Source organism: Sceloporus occidentalis, unplaced genomic scaffold (genome assembly GCF_023333645.1).
Source record: "Sceloporus occidentalis isolate IW3139 unplaced genomic scaffold, rSceOcc1.0.p SCAF_2, whole genome shotgun sequence".
In the NCBI taxonomy this organism is placed as follows: Eukaryota; Metazoa; Chordata; class Lepidosauria; order Squamata; family Phrynosomatidae; genus Sceloporus; species Sceloporus occidentalis.
Genome location: NW_028316982.1, coordinates 71,102,501 through 71,116,213, shown reverse-complemented (window position 1 = coordinate 71,116,213; position 13,713 = coordinate 71,102,501). Strand labels below are relative to the sequence as shown.

General features: G+C 40.5%; 2 protein-coding genes across 6 annotated transcripts in view; one reads left to right on the top strand and one right to left on the bottom strand.

The window, feature by feature from the left end:
• Positions 1-13,713, bottom strand: part of TDRD1 (tudor domain containing 1) — a 42,250-nt gene that overhangs the window by 27,364 nt on the left and 1,173 nt on the right. For 2 of the 5 annotated variants that reach the window (XM_089509943.1, XM_089509945.1), the window contains exons 2-8: positions 11,921-12,087; positions 10,631-10,796; positions 6,820-7,083; positions 6,182-6,253; positions 4,818-4,882; positions 4,400-4,532; positions 1,612-1,717 (exon numbers count right to left, since the gene is read on the bottom strand). In XM_089509943.1, the coding sequence (XP_089366069.1) occupies positions 1,612-1,717; positions 4,400-4,532; positions 4,818-4,882; positions 6,182-6,253; positions 6,820-7,083; positions 10,631-10,796; positions 11,921-11,977 (863 nt within the window). In that variant the 5' untranslated portion in view covers positions 11,978-12,087. Of the gene's footprint in view, positions 1-1,611; positions 1,718-4,399; positions 4,533-4,817; positions 4,883-6,181; positions 6,254-6,819; positions 7,084-8,444; positions 8,534-10,630; positions 10,797-11,920; positions 12,088-13,713 lie in introns of those variants that run through there. The other 3 variants (XM_089509944.1, XM_089509947.1, XM_089509946.1) reach the window with 2 other exon arrangements.
• The window catches only part of LOC149318523 (coiled-coil domain-containing protein 186-like), a 56,270-nt gene continuing 54,869 nt past the window's right edge, over positions 12,313-13,713 (top strand). Inside the window, exon 1 of the mRNA XM_089509949.1 lies at positions 12,313-12,436. The gene's annotated coding sequence lies outside the window, so the exon portion shown is untranslated. The remainder of the gene's footprint in view (positions 12,437-13,713) is intronic.

Genomic DNA, 13,713 nt, shown 5'->3' with positions numbered 1-13,713 from the left:
CAGGCCCAAAGAGTGATTAATCCAGAAATGTCTAATCAAGGCTCAATTTTCGACATGGTACTAGGAATTTTTACATGTCCTCCTAAACTGCAGTCCTAAACTACAAGGAAATTTGAAAAATATTTCTAAATGCAACCATATCAAAGAAATAGAATACTCCTGTATTATCACTATTAACATTATATAATGCCTCTTCCTCAGAACTGAAAGTCAAGGTTGTTTATAAAATGAAACAAATACTATTCTCATCCAATTCTTTCAATGCTGTTACTTATATAACCAAAACAGCAACAATCACACATGAGGTGGAGGTATCAATAAAGTCAAGTTAACCCATGAGGCTTCTCTAAACAAAACAAACAAATCTTTAAAAATCCTCAAGATTTTTAGGCAAATGAAGACTGCGAGTGGCTGATTTGCCACAATGGAAGCACCCCACACTTTTATTATTTCATTGCAAGTCCCACCTGTATACATTCTAGTTGTTGGTTTTTAAAACATTCACCACATCTGGATTACGGACTTCATGCTTTTAAAGATATAGGTTCTCACTCTTTGGGATGAAGCAGACAGGCAGCTAGGAGCAGCCTCTGGCCACTTCAGTTGCAATCAGCCCAGGACCGCAGTGACTCCATGGCCTGCTCTCAAAGCGGGTCGCCCCTGCAGTCCCAAACAAGCCCCCAGCAAGAGCGTATTTTGCCACTCCTTTTTCTGGTGGCCTCAGGCTGCTTTTGGTGGCTGTGGAATGGCTTCTAGCCACTGTGGGGGTGTGCGTCATCTGCATGCCAGGCCCCCAAAGCAACCAGAAGCCGCTCCTTTTGGCATGTCTGTTTCAAGCCTTTATCATCAAACTTGTGAGGAGTCAAGTTAGATTGTGGGACCGTGTTGCAGTTACTAACAACTAATCACAAGTAACAACTGGTCATCCCAAGTATGCACATTGATTTTGCATAAACAGAATAACTGAGTGTGACAATGTAGATGTACACCTACATATTTATCTAGAATGTAAGCAAAAGGCTGCATACATATATGGATTCTTTCTGAAAGGTAAGATATACTGTATATCCTCGACTATAAGTCGACTTTATGTATAAGTCAAGGGCAGGTTTGGGGGCTAAAATTATGGATTTTGATATGACCCATGTATAAGTCGAGGGTAAAATTTAGGGGCATGTGACAAAAGATCTATAAGATGAAGCAAAGGAAAATTATACCAAATAACTTGACAAAAACTCTATCCACTAAAGGCTGGATAGATGAGCGAGTGGTGGTGGTGGTGGGGTTTCAGTGCTTTCAGGACGTATTATACTTTTGCCTTTCACCAGAGGATGGTTCCCTTTTTATAAGAGTTAAAGTACAGTGCTTAAATTGGCCCATGGATAAGTCGACTCAGGTTTTTTGGGTCAATTATTTGGCTAAAGTTTCTATACTTATACATTAGTATATACAGTATACACTATATAAAGAAGTATAGGGATATCAACATCATAACTGCACTGTATTCCAACATAGGTATTAACCAACTAAGGCACAGCTATTACAATTCATCTTAACTGAGAAGTTGAGAAGTCTTACTCAAATGAATAGTACTTTAATCTATGAACTTACTTCAGTTTAACTGGTTTACAAACGACACTATGCATTTGCCAGTCTTTCTTCTGACAATCCACAGAACAGTAACATATTTGTTTACACTGTGTGCATCTCAAGGATCCTAAAAAAATTAAAACAAATTGTGGAAGCGTTGTTAGTCCACGGTAGGGATGATGAAAGTGAGGCCCACAACTGGCTTTCCCAAACTCTTTTGTTGTTGTTGTTTGGTCTTTTTTTTTTACAGCTCTTAGCACCACTTAGGACACTCTTGCAAATCAGATCCCATTCTTACAAAACTTTAAAATCTTAGGCAACCTCCCCCCCTCAAATCTTTATAAAATCTAAGTACTTTGAATAAATACTCGTTTTGCTCCCCTTGCCTCACTCAACAGCCAAAACAGAAACAGGAAGTGACATCAATCATTCCCAATTTCTATGCACCAGTGCAGCCCACCAGGAAGAGGAAGGAATTGAATTAAGCAACTTTTGATTTTGTGTTGAAAAAGTTCTGCCCACTGTATTTACATTAAACAGAAATTCTACAGACACTATAGTCCTATAATTCTAAGCCTATATATCTGATGACATACTGATACTACCATTATAGATTTTAAACTGTTTTTTGCCATGAAACAGGAAATATGATGCATTAATGAAAAGACAGAAGATGTTATTCAATTTATATTGTTTCAAAATCTGTGATACATGGCTATAATGCATAATTTGTAATCATTTTTCATACACATTTGTAAACGAAATAATCAGCTTTCTGAAGCTAATTTCATGTACTCAAAAGTATTCTGCATCTAAGCTTGCAAGTCTTCATTTAGTTAATACACATGCACATTCTTAAACTAATCAGTTTATAACAAGTGTTTATATGAATCTGCCTTCTTTAGTGATGACAACTGAAATGAAAGCAGTGAGAGTTCCCTGGGGCAAAAATCCCAAATTTTTTTCCTATGATCTAAATAAGTTATCTGATTTAGAACATTTGGCTTAAGTGTTATATTCAAACACATTCAAAGCTTTATGTGGAAATTAACTTTATTGGTATATTTGTAACAAGGTAAAGAGAACAGCATATTCTTCCCTTATATTTAACAAAAAAATGACCGACTGGAAGAATTTTTGTTTTTTAGGACATGGCTATGCATATACCTTCGACTTGCCTATCGTTTTATTGTGACCCCATGAACTTCATAGGCAAGAAATACTCAGATGGTTTTACCAGTTTTTTCCTTGGAAATATAGCCTACAGCACCTGGTATTAGTTGGCCATCTCACATCCAAGTACTAACCAGAGCTGATCCTCCTCAGCTTCCAACATCAGACAAGATCTGGTGCCTTTAGGCTCCTTTAGAACATATATCCAAAAAGAACTGTATCTAATATCTATGAACAGTTCAGTTTTCTTTGCTGAGGTCTGACATTCACATTCACTTACGTAAACCTTCTGCACTATTTATCAGTTATATTTCTAGCTGAGGAAAATCTGATTCAGTACAACTACTTGAACCTTCTATTTCACTCAATGGTGGATGTGAATCTGTGGGCAAAGCAACATCACATTTCGTCTTGACTATTTTTGTCAGTGCAACTCAAGTTTGAGATATGGAAACACGCTTAGCAGTGCAGTCATTTGTTAGTCTATTCCTCTCAGCAACAGGACTTGTCAGTGCTTGTTTCCTTAAAATAACAAGCTCATATTCTATACCAGGGGTCGGCAACCTACGGCCCGCGGGCTGCATGCGGCCCGCCAAGGCCTAGGGACCGGCCCCAGCCGGCCCTGCCACATATTGCAGGGTAATTCTACGGGTAGAGTGCATTCACTCCATATGTGAGCGCACCATGCACAGCTTTCAGCTTATGCTGCAGCCACACTGTAATAAAATGAATGGCGCCGCGCCACATGCATAAGCCCCATTGTATTCAATGGGGCTCAAGCATACACATTTTTTGCCTTACACAGGGGATGGGGTCTGGAATGGATCTCCCGCGTAAGGTAAGGACTCACTGTATTTCACTTGCCAACTTAGCAAAGAACTGAGCCAAGCCAAGCCATATGAAAACAGAGTACAGAGAGAGGCAGAACACCTTAAAGAAAAGGTTTATTCTAAGTAAAGGGATTTCATAGAAAAAGGATATAACTACATGAAGGCCCAACTTGCCCCCTAGACACAGAAAGAAAATATAAGCTACAGAACCGTTAATTCAGCCAAACCATGAAAATAAATCCAAAACCCGACTCCCTCGATGGCTACATTTTTGCTAGTCTTACTCCTACATCAAATGGAATTTGTAGTCTTGCTAGTTAGAAGCCCCTCATGATAATCTACCAGGCCAGAGACAAAGGCAGACAGGCAAACAGGCCAAATCCTTGTTGCTTCTTTAGACCTTTTCAAAACCTTCCCATAGCACCATCTAGAAGGTTCTCTCTTCTCCCCAACAGCTCATCTGACTGGAAAGTTGCCATCTGTCCACATGTGATGTAGATCTTCATTAAAATGTAATTGTATCTTTGTTATCTGGGGAGAAGGTTCTGGTAAATGAAGGGATTCCCATTTATCACACATGCACACAGCTATACTGTACCATATTTTTCCCATACTGTGGATATGGTCTGAAAGTGAGAAACAGTGGCTTGATTAAAGTTACCTAGTAAAATCATGGGAGGATGATGAACTAGCCGCTTCCAACTGATATTGCAGTGCACTTTACATTCCTTCTGTTAAGATGTACAAGCAATAATCATCATTTGGATCAGATGTTCTATTTTATCACAGATAATATAAAAACTTACCAAATAGTCCACAAAAATGGCAACTGGGCTCATATAATGGATTGAACTGTGGATCACAGCCCCTAGATAAAGCATTGTCAGGACAGCTCTTTATTTTTTTTTGCTTCAAAGGTATCATTGTTGAACCAGATACCTGTAATGTATATTCAGAACAACTTGTTATGCATTTGTCTTAAAATTACATATTAATTGCTGTTCAGACAGATTAATAATACACAATTCCTTCGTCTGAATAAAATCAAGTAAAAATCTACATAATCACCACAGTCCAGGACACACACACATATATATCTCCACCAAGGGAATATACAATGACTAGGAAATTATAATAGTATTAATGCTAGCGAAAAAAGCCAGAAGCAATGTTGACAACCAGACAGAGTGAGGAGAGGAGAAATATTTAAGCTTAGAAACTCACAGGGTTTATCTCATTTGCAGAGGACGGTGTCAAACTAACGGCGTTATCAATCATTTTCAAATCCCCTAAAACATGAAAGAGAAATGTTTAGAAATGATCTGATTTCTCAAAAAATTATTATAATTAATTAAATTTGCTGTGATCTTTGATTAGGGAGAACAAGCTGGGGCTGCATCTATGGACTTGCCAATAAGTTCCACTAACCTCAAATCCAAGAGACAGCATGGTATAGTGATTTGAGCATCAAATTATGACTCTGGAGACCAAGGTTGAAATCCCTGCTCAGTCATGGAAACCCGCTGGGTGACCTTTACAGGTCATACTCTCTCAGCCTCAGAGGAAAATAAAGGCAATCCCTCTCCTCAACAACTCATCCCAAGAAAACCCTGTGGTAGGGTAGCCTTAAGTTGGAAGTGACTTGAAGGCATACAACAAAAATAACCTCAGTCAGAGTTATGTCAAAGGAAATAAAGGGTATATCACATCAGATTAAACTACAGTGGGCCCTTGGTATCCGTGTGGGATCTGTTCCAGACTCCCCACCCCCCGGCAGATACCAAAATCCACAGATGCTCAAGTCCCACTTTCCTTAATGGCGGCACAGCCAGATGGCCACACCACTATTAGGGAGAATGGGGCTGGAGTCCCCCTCCCTATCTCCCCTCCCCCTTTCTTCCTTCCTTCCTTCTTTGAAGCTTCTGCACCATCTTGGCTTTGGGGGCTGAGTCTGCCTCCCATTCAGCCAGGACTGGGGTCTCAGAGCCCCTTGCCCCCAGGCCCAGCACCTGGGATGGAGCCTCTGGGCTCTGGGATCCAAGCCCCTTAGAACCCATTGGCCGGAGGGAGCCAGGGCCAGAGGGCGCAGAGGCTCTATCCCAGATGCTGGGGCTGGGGACAAGGGCACTGAGACTCAGGCACCAGATTCGGCTGACTGGGAGCCAGGCTCTGCCCTCAAACCCAAGCTGGGGCAGAGTGGAAGGAAAGATGGAGGTTAGGAAGGACGGAGGAGGGAGAAGACAAGGAAGGAGGGCAAGGGACTTTTATTCCTAATAGTGGCATGGCTGCATGTATCATTGGGAACAACGAGGGCTTGCCATCCACGGATGCTCAAATCCGTGGATGGAAAGTCTGTGGATAAGGAGGGCTCACTGTACGATGCAAACTACCATCTAAAATGTGTAGAATTTTATGAAATCTATCCCAACAAAATCTAAAAAACAGCATTCCAAGACCAAATTATACCGAAGTTTATCATTAAATGAAGTATTTCTTTTTGTACACTTACAGAGATGTTTGATAGCAAAGGAGGAAAAGGCCCTCCATAATGTCCAAGCAATTGGTTTCCTAATTAAAAGTGAACTTACTTTCTGGATTGCTGGGCTTCAATGCTACAGACTGGCTGGGCAGCAAATAGGTAGCAGACACCAGAGAATTTGCTAGGGGAGTTCACACGATACAAAAGCTGTTAAAAACTCAAGACAAAATTCTCCAAGGTTTCATGAAAGGAAAACATTTATTACCAATATCCATCTGTAGACTGATTAAATGTATAAATCTTTTCTGAGATTGCCATCTGGCATCAGAGAGGCAGGCCAGCTCCATTGGGCCTAACCAGAGTAAGGAGGAGAGCTCTCCCTCCAATCCATCTCTGCCTTGGTCCAGGCCTCAGAGAGAGAGAAGAACTGCTGAACTTATTCCCCTTCCCACTGCCATTCCCTTCTCTTTTTGTGTCATGTGCTTTTAGATTGTGAGCCTGAGGGCAGAGTTAATTAATAACTTAATTAACTTATTAATCTCTGTAAAGTGCCATATAAATGTATGGCACTATATAAATTATTATTATTATTATTACTATTGCATAAAGCAGGCATAAGCTGTATAGGTAACATACAGGATTCAAGTATACCAGAAGCATTTTACCTTGTTAAAAAAAGTATTTCATGCTGTGAACCACCCTGTTTCCCATGTGATATAAATGAAATAAATGGACCAGTCTTCTCACCTTTTGGTTCTCCGTTTATGTTTGATCTGCGAGAGCCATCATGGCTACTTTCAATGGAACCACTGTCATTAGTCACAAACAATTTAGTCTGGTCACAGATTAAAAAATTGTTGAGCAACGCTGACGTTTTATCTTCAAGCGGAGAGCCTTTGGTGTTGGGACCCGTGTACGGACATCTCAGCGACTCATTGGGAATCTTGAGGTCCTTATTCTTTACATGAAACCTCTGTGCCATCTTGTGTGCATCCATGGGGACATCCTTCCCTGAAAACGGGAGGAAGCAAATTCAGCTTTCAAAAATTAAATTTGTGTGAACGGATCAGAACAACCAAACCTTACACATTAAAACTTTAAATACTGTAGCTGTCTTAACCAATCTACTTTAGCAGTTACAGCATTTCCATTATGGTTTATGACGTACCAAATCAGTAATTTTTTCCCTAACATGAAATATGCGTTTTTTCCTTAAAAACCCTAAGAAGGTTTGCAAAAATGTTTTCAAAACAGTGCTTCTTCCCAGATGTTTTGAACAAAGATCCCATAAGCAAGCTATCCTACCTTCCATTTCCTGTATTTTTACTGAACACTTGTAAATTTGTAAAACAACAAAACTATATAATACACACACACATTTATTGTTTTACAAATGTACAAGCTTTCAGAAATGGCATCAAAGTTCTCTTAATTAATACATTTTTATTTATATGCCACCTCTCCACCAGGATTGAGTTGGTTTACAAAGCAAACGACAGAAAAATAAGTACAATATAAAATAATCCCAAAATTAACATATATATATATATATATATAGAGAGAGAGAGAGAGAGAGAGAGAGAGAGAGAGAGGTATTCACAATTACGTTTCATGCCACAAGCCAAACTTGTGTGAAACCTGCAATCTTTGGGGAAAGTGTTAAAAAAGGACTCTTCCCTCAATCTTAGCATTATGGCACCAAGACTGATGGAGACTTTGGGGGATTCAATCCAAAACGCACTGCAGGAATAACCCAGTTCGAGAGCACTTTATCTTCCCCTAGCCTAGAGGATTCTGGGGGTTGTAGTTTTGTGAGTCCATTAATTCGCCTTCTCTGTCGGGAGGCAAAGGAACGTTAAACGGCGACGGGGTCTGCCCTGATCCAATACCTATTTGTAACCCGAACACGAAACCGGTTCGTAGCCTCCAATGAGACCTGAGAGGGCCTTCTTCCAAGGGCAAACAGGCGGCGGGGTGCCTATATATGTATGTTTGGGGGGGAAATAAAGGACGAGTCTGGGATGAAGTTGTGCCGAAAGAGCCTCAAAAGTCGTCGACAACCGTGACGACGCCTCATCGAACTTCTCTCCCGCTTTAACAGAGGCCTCGCGCCTGCGCACTCAGCCTCAAAATTGAGCTCGCGCACAGGCGCGCGCCGGCCACACCTCTTCTATTGCTATTTGCTCCTACCCTTGCCCGCTTCCCTTCGCGTCCTCGCGCGTCGCGCCTGCGCACTCCGTCTCAAAACTGAGCGCGCTCTATCTCCCTTGCGCGCGCGCGGCCGTCTTGCTTCGACCCTTGCCCCCCTCCCCTTCCTGTTCTATGAGGCCGCGCGCCTGCGCACTCCGTCTCAAAGCTTAGCTTCTTCTCACCTCATCTTTTCCTTCGACCTGCCCCGCTCCCTCCTCCGCTTCTGGCAGAGGTCGCGCACACCTTTCTCACACCCCTTGCCTTTTCTTCCTCTCGACCCCTCCCCCCCACAGCTGCCTCGTGGTCGCTTAATGAGCATGCGCGTGCTGCGCTGTTGGAAGGACGTTAGGATTAAGAACTGGGCGGGAAAAAGCATTTTAAAAAGGGGAGGGGGAAGAGCGAGGGATGGAGGAAGGAGTGAAAGGGACATAGATATAGATATATAGATATAGATATAGATAGTATACATTATATGTAACATATATAAAATATATAATGTAACTACATATTATATAACATAATTATATATTATATTATATAATATATAATTTATCATATATATTATATATAATATATAGAATGTGTATATATAAAATATAATTATTATATATAATATATATTATTATATATTATAAATAATTAATGTATTATACAATATATATATTATATATATGTATGTGTATATATATATGTATATTATATAACGTATAATATTATATAATATATAATAATATAATATATATATATATATATATATATATATATAATTTGTGGATATCACTTAAAGAGAGCCAGCATGGTGTAAAATAAAAAATAAATAAAACCTTTATTTATTTGTTCCCCGCTTTTCTGTAACAAAACAATCAAAGGGGCTAACAGTTAAAACATCCAACATACAATGCTTAGTATATTACAACATCCCCCCTTAAGAAAGAATTAAACATCTTAGAATTACAATTAATTTAAAATAGGCTGTTAATAACAGCATAAACAGTTAATGGATCCATAAACAATGGGCAGAGTGGTAGCTTAATACATGATGTGAGGGAGTAATCCATTCTGTGGCCGAGTGCTTTTATTCAGGAAAGGCCTGCCGGAAGAGATCCATCTTGACCACTTTTTTGAAGCTGTCCAAGCTGTCGATCTGACAGATCCGGTCCGGCAGGCCATTCCACAATCTGGGAGCAGTTGCGAAAAAGATCCTCTGGGAGGTTGCAGTTAGTCTGGTCTTTAAAGGCTGCAATAAATTCCTCCCAGAGGACCTGAGTGTGCAGGGCGGATATAGTAGTGGTTTGAGGGATGTGCTACTAGGACACTGGGAGAGCAGGATTTGAATTCTGGGTCAGTCTTGGAAACTTGTTGGGTGACCTTGGGAGAGTCACACTCTCTCAGCCTCAGAGGGAGGTGAAGGCAAACCCACTCTGAATGAATGTTGACATGAGAATAAAAAGTGGTCTGAGCATTGGACTAATAGGACACTGGGAGGCCAGGGTTTGAATTCTGGGCCTGCCTTGGAAACTCATTGGGTGACTTATGGTGACCCTATCACAGCATTTTCTTTGCAAAATTTGATCAGGTTTTTCCCCCCATTGCCTTTCCTTGAAGCTGAGAGAGTGTGACTTGCCTACCTAAGGTCACCCAGTAGGAGACATTTAATTATGAAGCTTGCGTTAGGGTTGTCATAAGTCGGAAACAACTTGAAGACACACAAGAACACCGAAAATGGATATAAATGCCAATTTTGAAAGGGGCGTACACTACACAAGCCGTTATGTTACAGAAATATTGCTGCTGTTGTGTGCCTTCAAGTCATTTTCAGCTTATGGCGACCCTAAGACGAACCTATCTTGAAGTTTTCTTGGCAGGTTCCTTCAGAGGGGGTTTGCCATGGCTGTCCTCTGAGGCTAAGAAAGTGTGACTCAATCAAGATTGTAAGCCTGAGAGCAGGAAAAGGTCTAATATAAAAAAATTTAAGCTGCTCTGATAGCCTTTTGGCTGAAGAACAGGGCATTAATATTATAAAGAAAGAAATAATAAGGTCACCCAGTGACCAACTGAGGAATCCAACCCTGATCTCCAGAGTCGTAGTCCAACACAAACCATTATGCTACACCTGCTCTATATAGAAATAAGTATATGTTGTAATAAAAACATTTTTTAAAATAAAAATATGCTTTGCATAGCTCTTTTGAAGGCCCAGTTCCTTGCTTACCCAAACTGCACATCCTCAATGGTGCAAACGCATTTGCTCTTTTTTCACATTTGCTGTACTCACAGGCTGACATTTTCTGCCGCACACACGGTACTACTACACCTTTTAACCCCGTCTTTATCTTTAAAGGATAAACACACAGATGTTAAAACCTACCTTTGTTGCTTCCTTGTGCGTTTTCATCTTTATTTTGAGGCTTGGAAGAAATCTGGAAATAGTTTGCTAGTGTTCCGGGAGCCAAACCTTCTTGTTCCAATCCAACTTCCCTGGGTGAAACTGGAGATTTCCCTGGAGACCACTCTTTTCTGGGCGAATTATTTTCCTGAAATAATAATTTAACTTTAGTTTATAAGCTTACAAAAAGAGAAGAAGAAAAAAAATCCTATTACAAGACTTACACACTTTCGTAACACAGTTTGGGACAAATTCTAAGTAAAAATGTAGCTCGTGCCTGAGCTGGGATTTAGGCTGCATCCGCACTGCAGAAATAATCCAGTTTGACACTTCTTTAACATGCCATTAGGTCAATACTATGGAATTGTAGTTTTGTGAGACATTTAACCTTCTTTTATAATTATTATGTTTATATACCACCTTCATCCCAGTACAGGGACTTCTTTGTCAAGAGAGGTCTGTTGCTATAATATATTACCATTCCCAGAATTCCATAGCACTGATCCAGGGACTCAAACTGGATTATTTCTGCAGTGCGGATGCAGCCTTAGCATCGTCTTGAATATATATGATATATTTATATATTCAAGGGAGCCCTTGTGGCGTAATAGTTAAGTGCTGGTATTGCAGCCACAAAGTTGTGGGTTCGATTTCAAGCTGGCCTCTAGGATCAACTCAGCCTTCCATGTTTTTGTTAGGGGCAATTGGCTTACACATTATAAACCAGTTAGTGCTAGTTCACTATGAAGCGGCCTAGGAATGCTCATTGCTATTGATTGTATGTTTGTAGGCAGAAAGTTAAAAATACCTGGGAAGCACCCAGGTTGCCCCAAAGTCCAGGTAGTGGAGAAGTATGATTCATAGGTTGAAGTAAAATATCCAGAACCAGTGTTCAGAAAAGTTACCTTCAGGGAAGAGCAAGTAGTTGAGGGTAAGATATGTTAAGTTAGGAGATGAGGAAATATGAAGTGGGGGGAGAGTGAGAAGAGAATAGAAGGAACTGGAAAGAATGATCCAAGAAAAGAGGAGGAGAAAGAAGGAAGGGAGGAAGAAAGGAAGGAGGGAGGGAGGGAAAAGAGGATGAAGATTAAGAAGGGAAGAAGAAGGAGAAGAGAAGAAAAAAATGGGACAGGAAAGTGTAGACATAAGAAGTGAAGAGTTTAAATGATTGTGTATGTATGTATGTATGTATTATTTTATAATGTAATTTGTTTTTTTATTGTTTTTAATTTAAATAAAATCTTTTTTAAAAATATAAAAAAGAAAAGTTACCTTCAGCTGTGTCTGCACTGTAGACATAACCCAGTTCAACACCGCCTGAACTGCCATGGTACGATGCTATGGAGTCTTGGGGATTGGTAGTTTGTTGTGGCACCAGAGCTCTCTTGACACTGGGCTAAATGACTCAACTACAGTTCCCAGTGCTATACAGCGACTTGCTGCAATTAGAAAAGGGAGAATACAAGATTAAAACAACAAAGGAACAAATGGACGAAGGTCTAAAATGTAATTGGTTCTTATATATGCAAATTGTGGAAAGGTACAAATTAGACTCTAAAATATCTCAAATTGAAAAAGAAGAAACAGTGTTGGGAAAATTTATAATTAGTGATCTAAAATATTATTGGACCTGGAAATGGAAAGTGAGACAATAAAGCAGTTTATGATCACATGGGCTCAAGCTATAGGGAGATCAATATTATTAGATGATTGGGGGGGATGGAATAAGAGACTTAAATACACCCTCTGTACAGATATTAAGGAAAACTATTATAAAATACAATATAGGTGGTACTTTACTCCAGAAAAACTATGTAAAATATACAAGAACGGGGAAAAAATGTTGGAACTGTATGGGAAACATTGGGACCTTTGTGCACATGTGGGAATGTAAGGCCTGTTACAGACAGCCCAAATAAAGCTGCTTCGAGTCACAGTGGAGGTATGGTGTTTCAATGATGCATGCGTCCTAAGAGTCCAGAAGTCGCACCAAAGCCACGCTCCATCCCTAAGGACTGGAGTGTGGCTTTGGTGTGGCTTCTGGACTCTTAGGACGCATGCATCATTGAAACACCATACCTCCACTGTGACTCGAAGCAGCTTTATTTTGGCTGTCTGTAACAGGCCTAAGAGAGCAAAAAACATCTGGGAAATCGAAAACATACTCATTTGGAAATAAGTTTCATCATATGAAAGGAACTTTACTCCTTAGTAAACATGGCTCTCAGAAGGATCATAATGAAAAGGCTAGGGAAAAAATGAATAAGAAGGAATGAAATAACATCGATGTGATTGTGTGCCTCAGTTTGGAGAGACATAGCAAACCACTGGATGTGATGCATCCCCTGTATTTAGCCTTTTCAAATCTTACCATAATACACTGTGGTTCAGTGGTTTGTGCAACAAGCATGTATCTACACTGTGGAAATAATGCGATTTGACACAACTGCCGTGGGGACATCCTACAGAGGCCTTGGATTTGTAGTTTTGTGGGGCTCCAGCTCTCTGGCAGAGACGGTGAAAGTGTGTTTTGTGTGCTTTCAAGTTGTTTCCAACTTATGGTGACCCTAAGGCAAACCTATAATGGCGTTTTCTTGGTGAAATTTGTTCAGAGGGGGTTTGCCATTGCCTTCTTCTGTGGCTGAGAGAGTGTGACCTGACCAATGTGGGTTTCCATGGCAGAACTGGGAATCAAAGCCCAACACTCAAACCAATATGCTGTGCTGTCTTGCAAAACTACAAATCCCTGGACTCCGTAGGATGGAGGTACAGCGTGGTGGTGTTAAACTGACTTACTTGTGGATGCACGGGAAAGCAATAGCACTACTGTTCTTTTAAAAACTCGCCCAAGGTGACCAGGCCCATCCTCCTTATCCAGGACATGCCCTCCATTTCCACCTTCCGTCCAGGAAGAATGTCAAAACATCCTCCATTCTGAGCACGACTGAGGGACCCCAAACCACACTGCAGAAATAACCCACCTTGAGACTGCTTTAACTGCCCTGGCTCAGTGCTAGAGAATCCTGGGAACTATAGCTTTGTAAGACATTTTAAGCCTTCTCTGT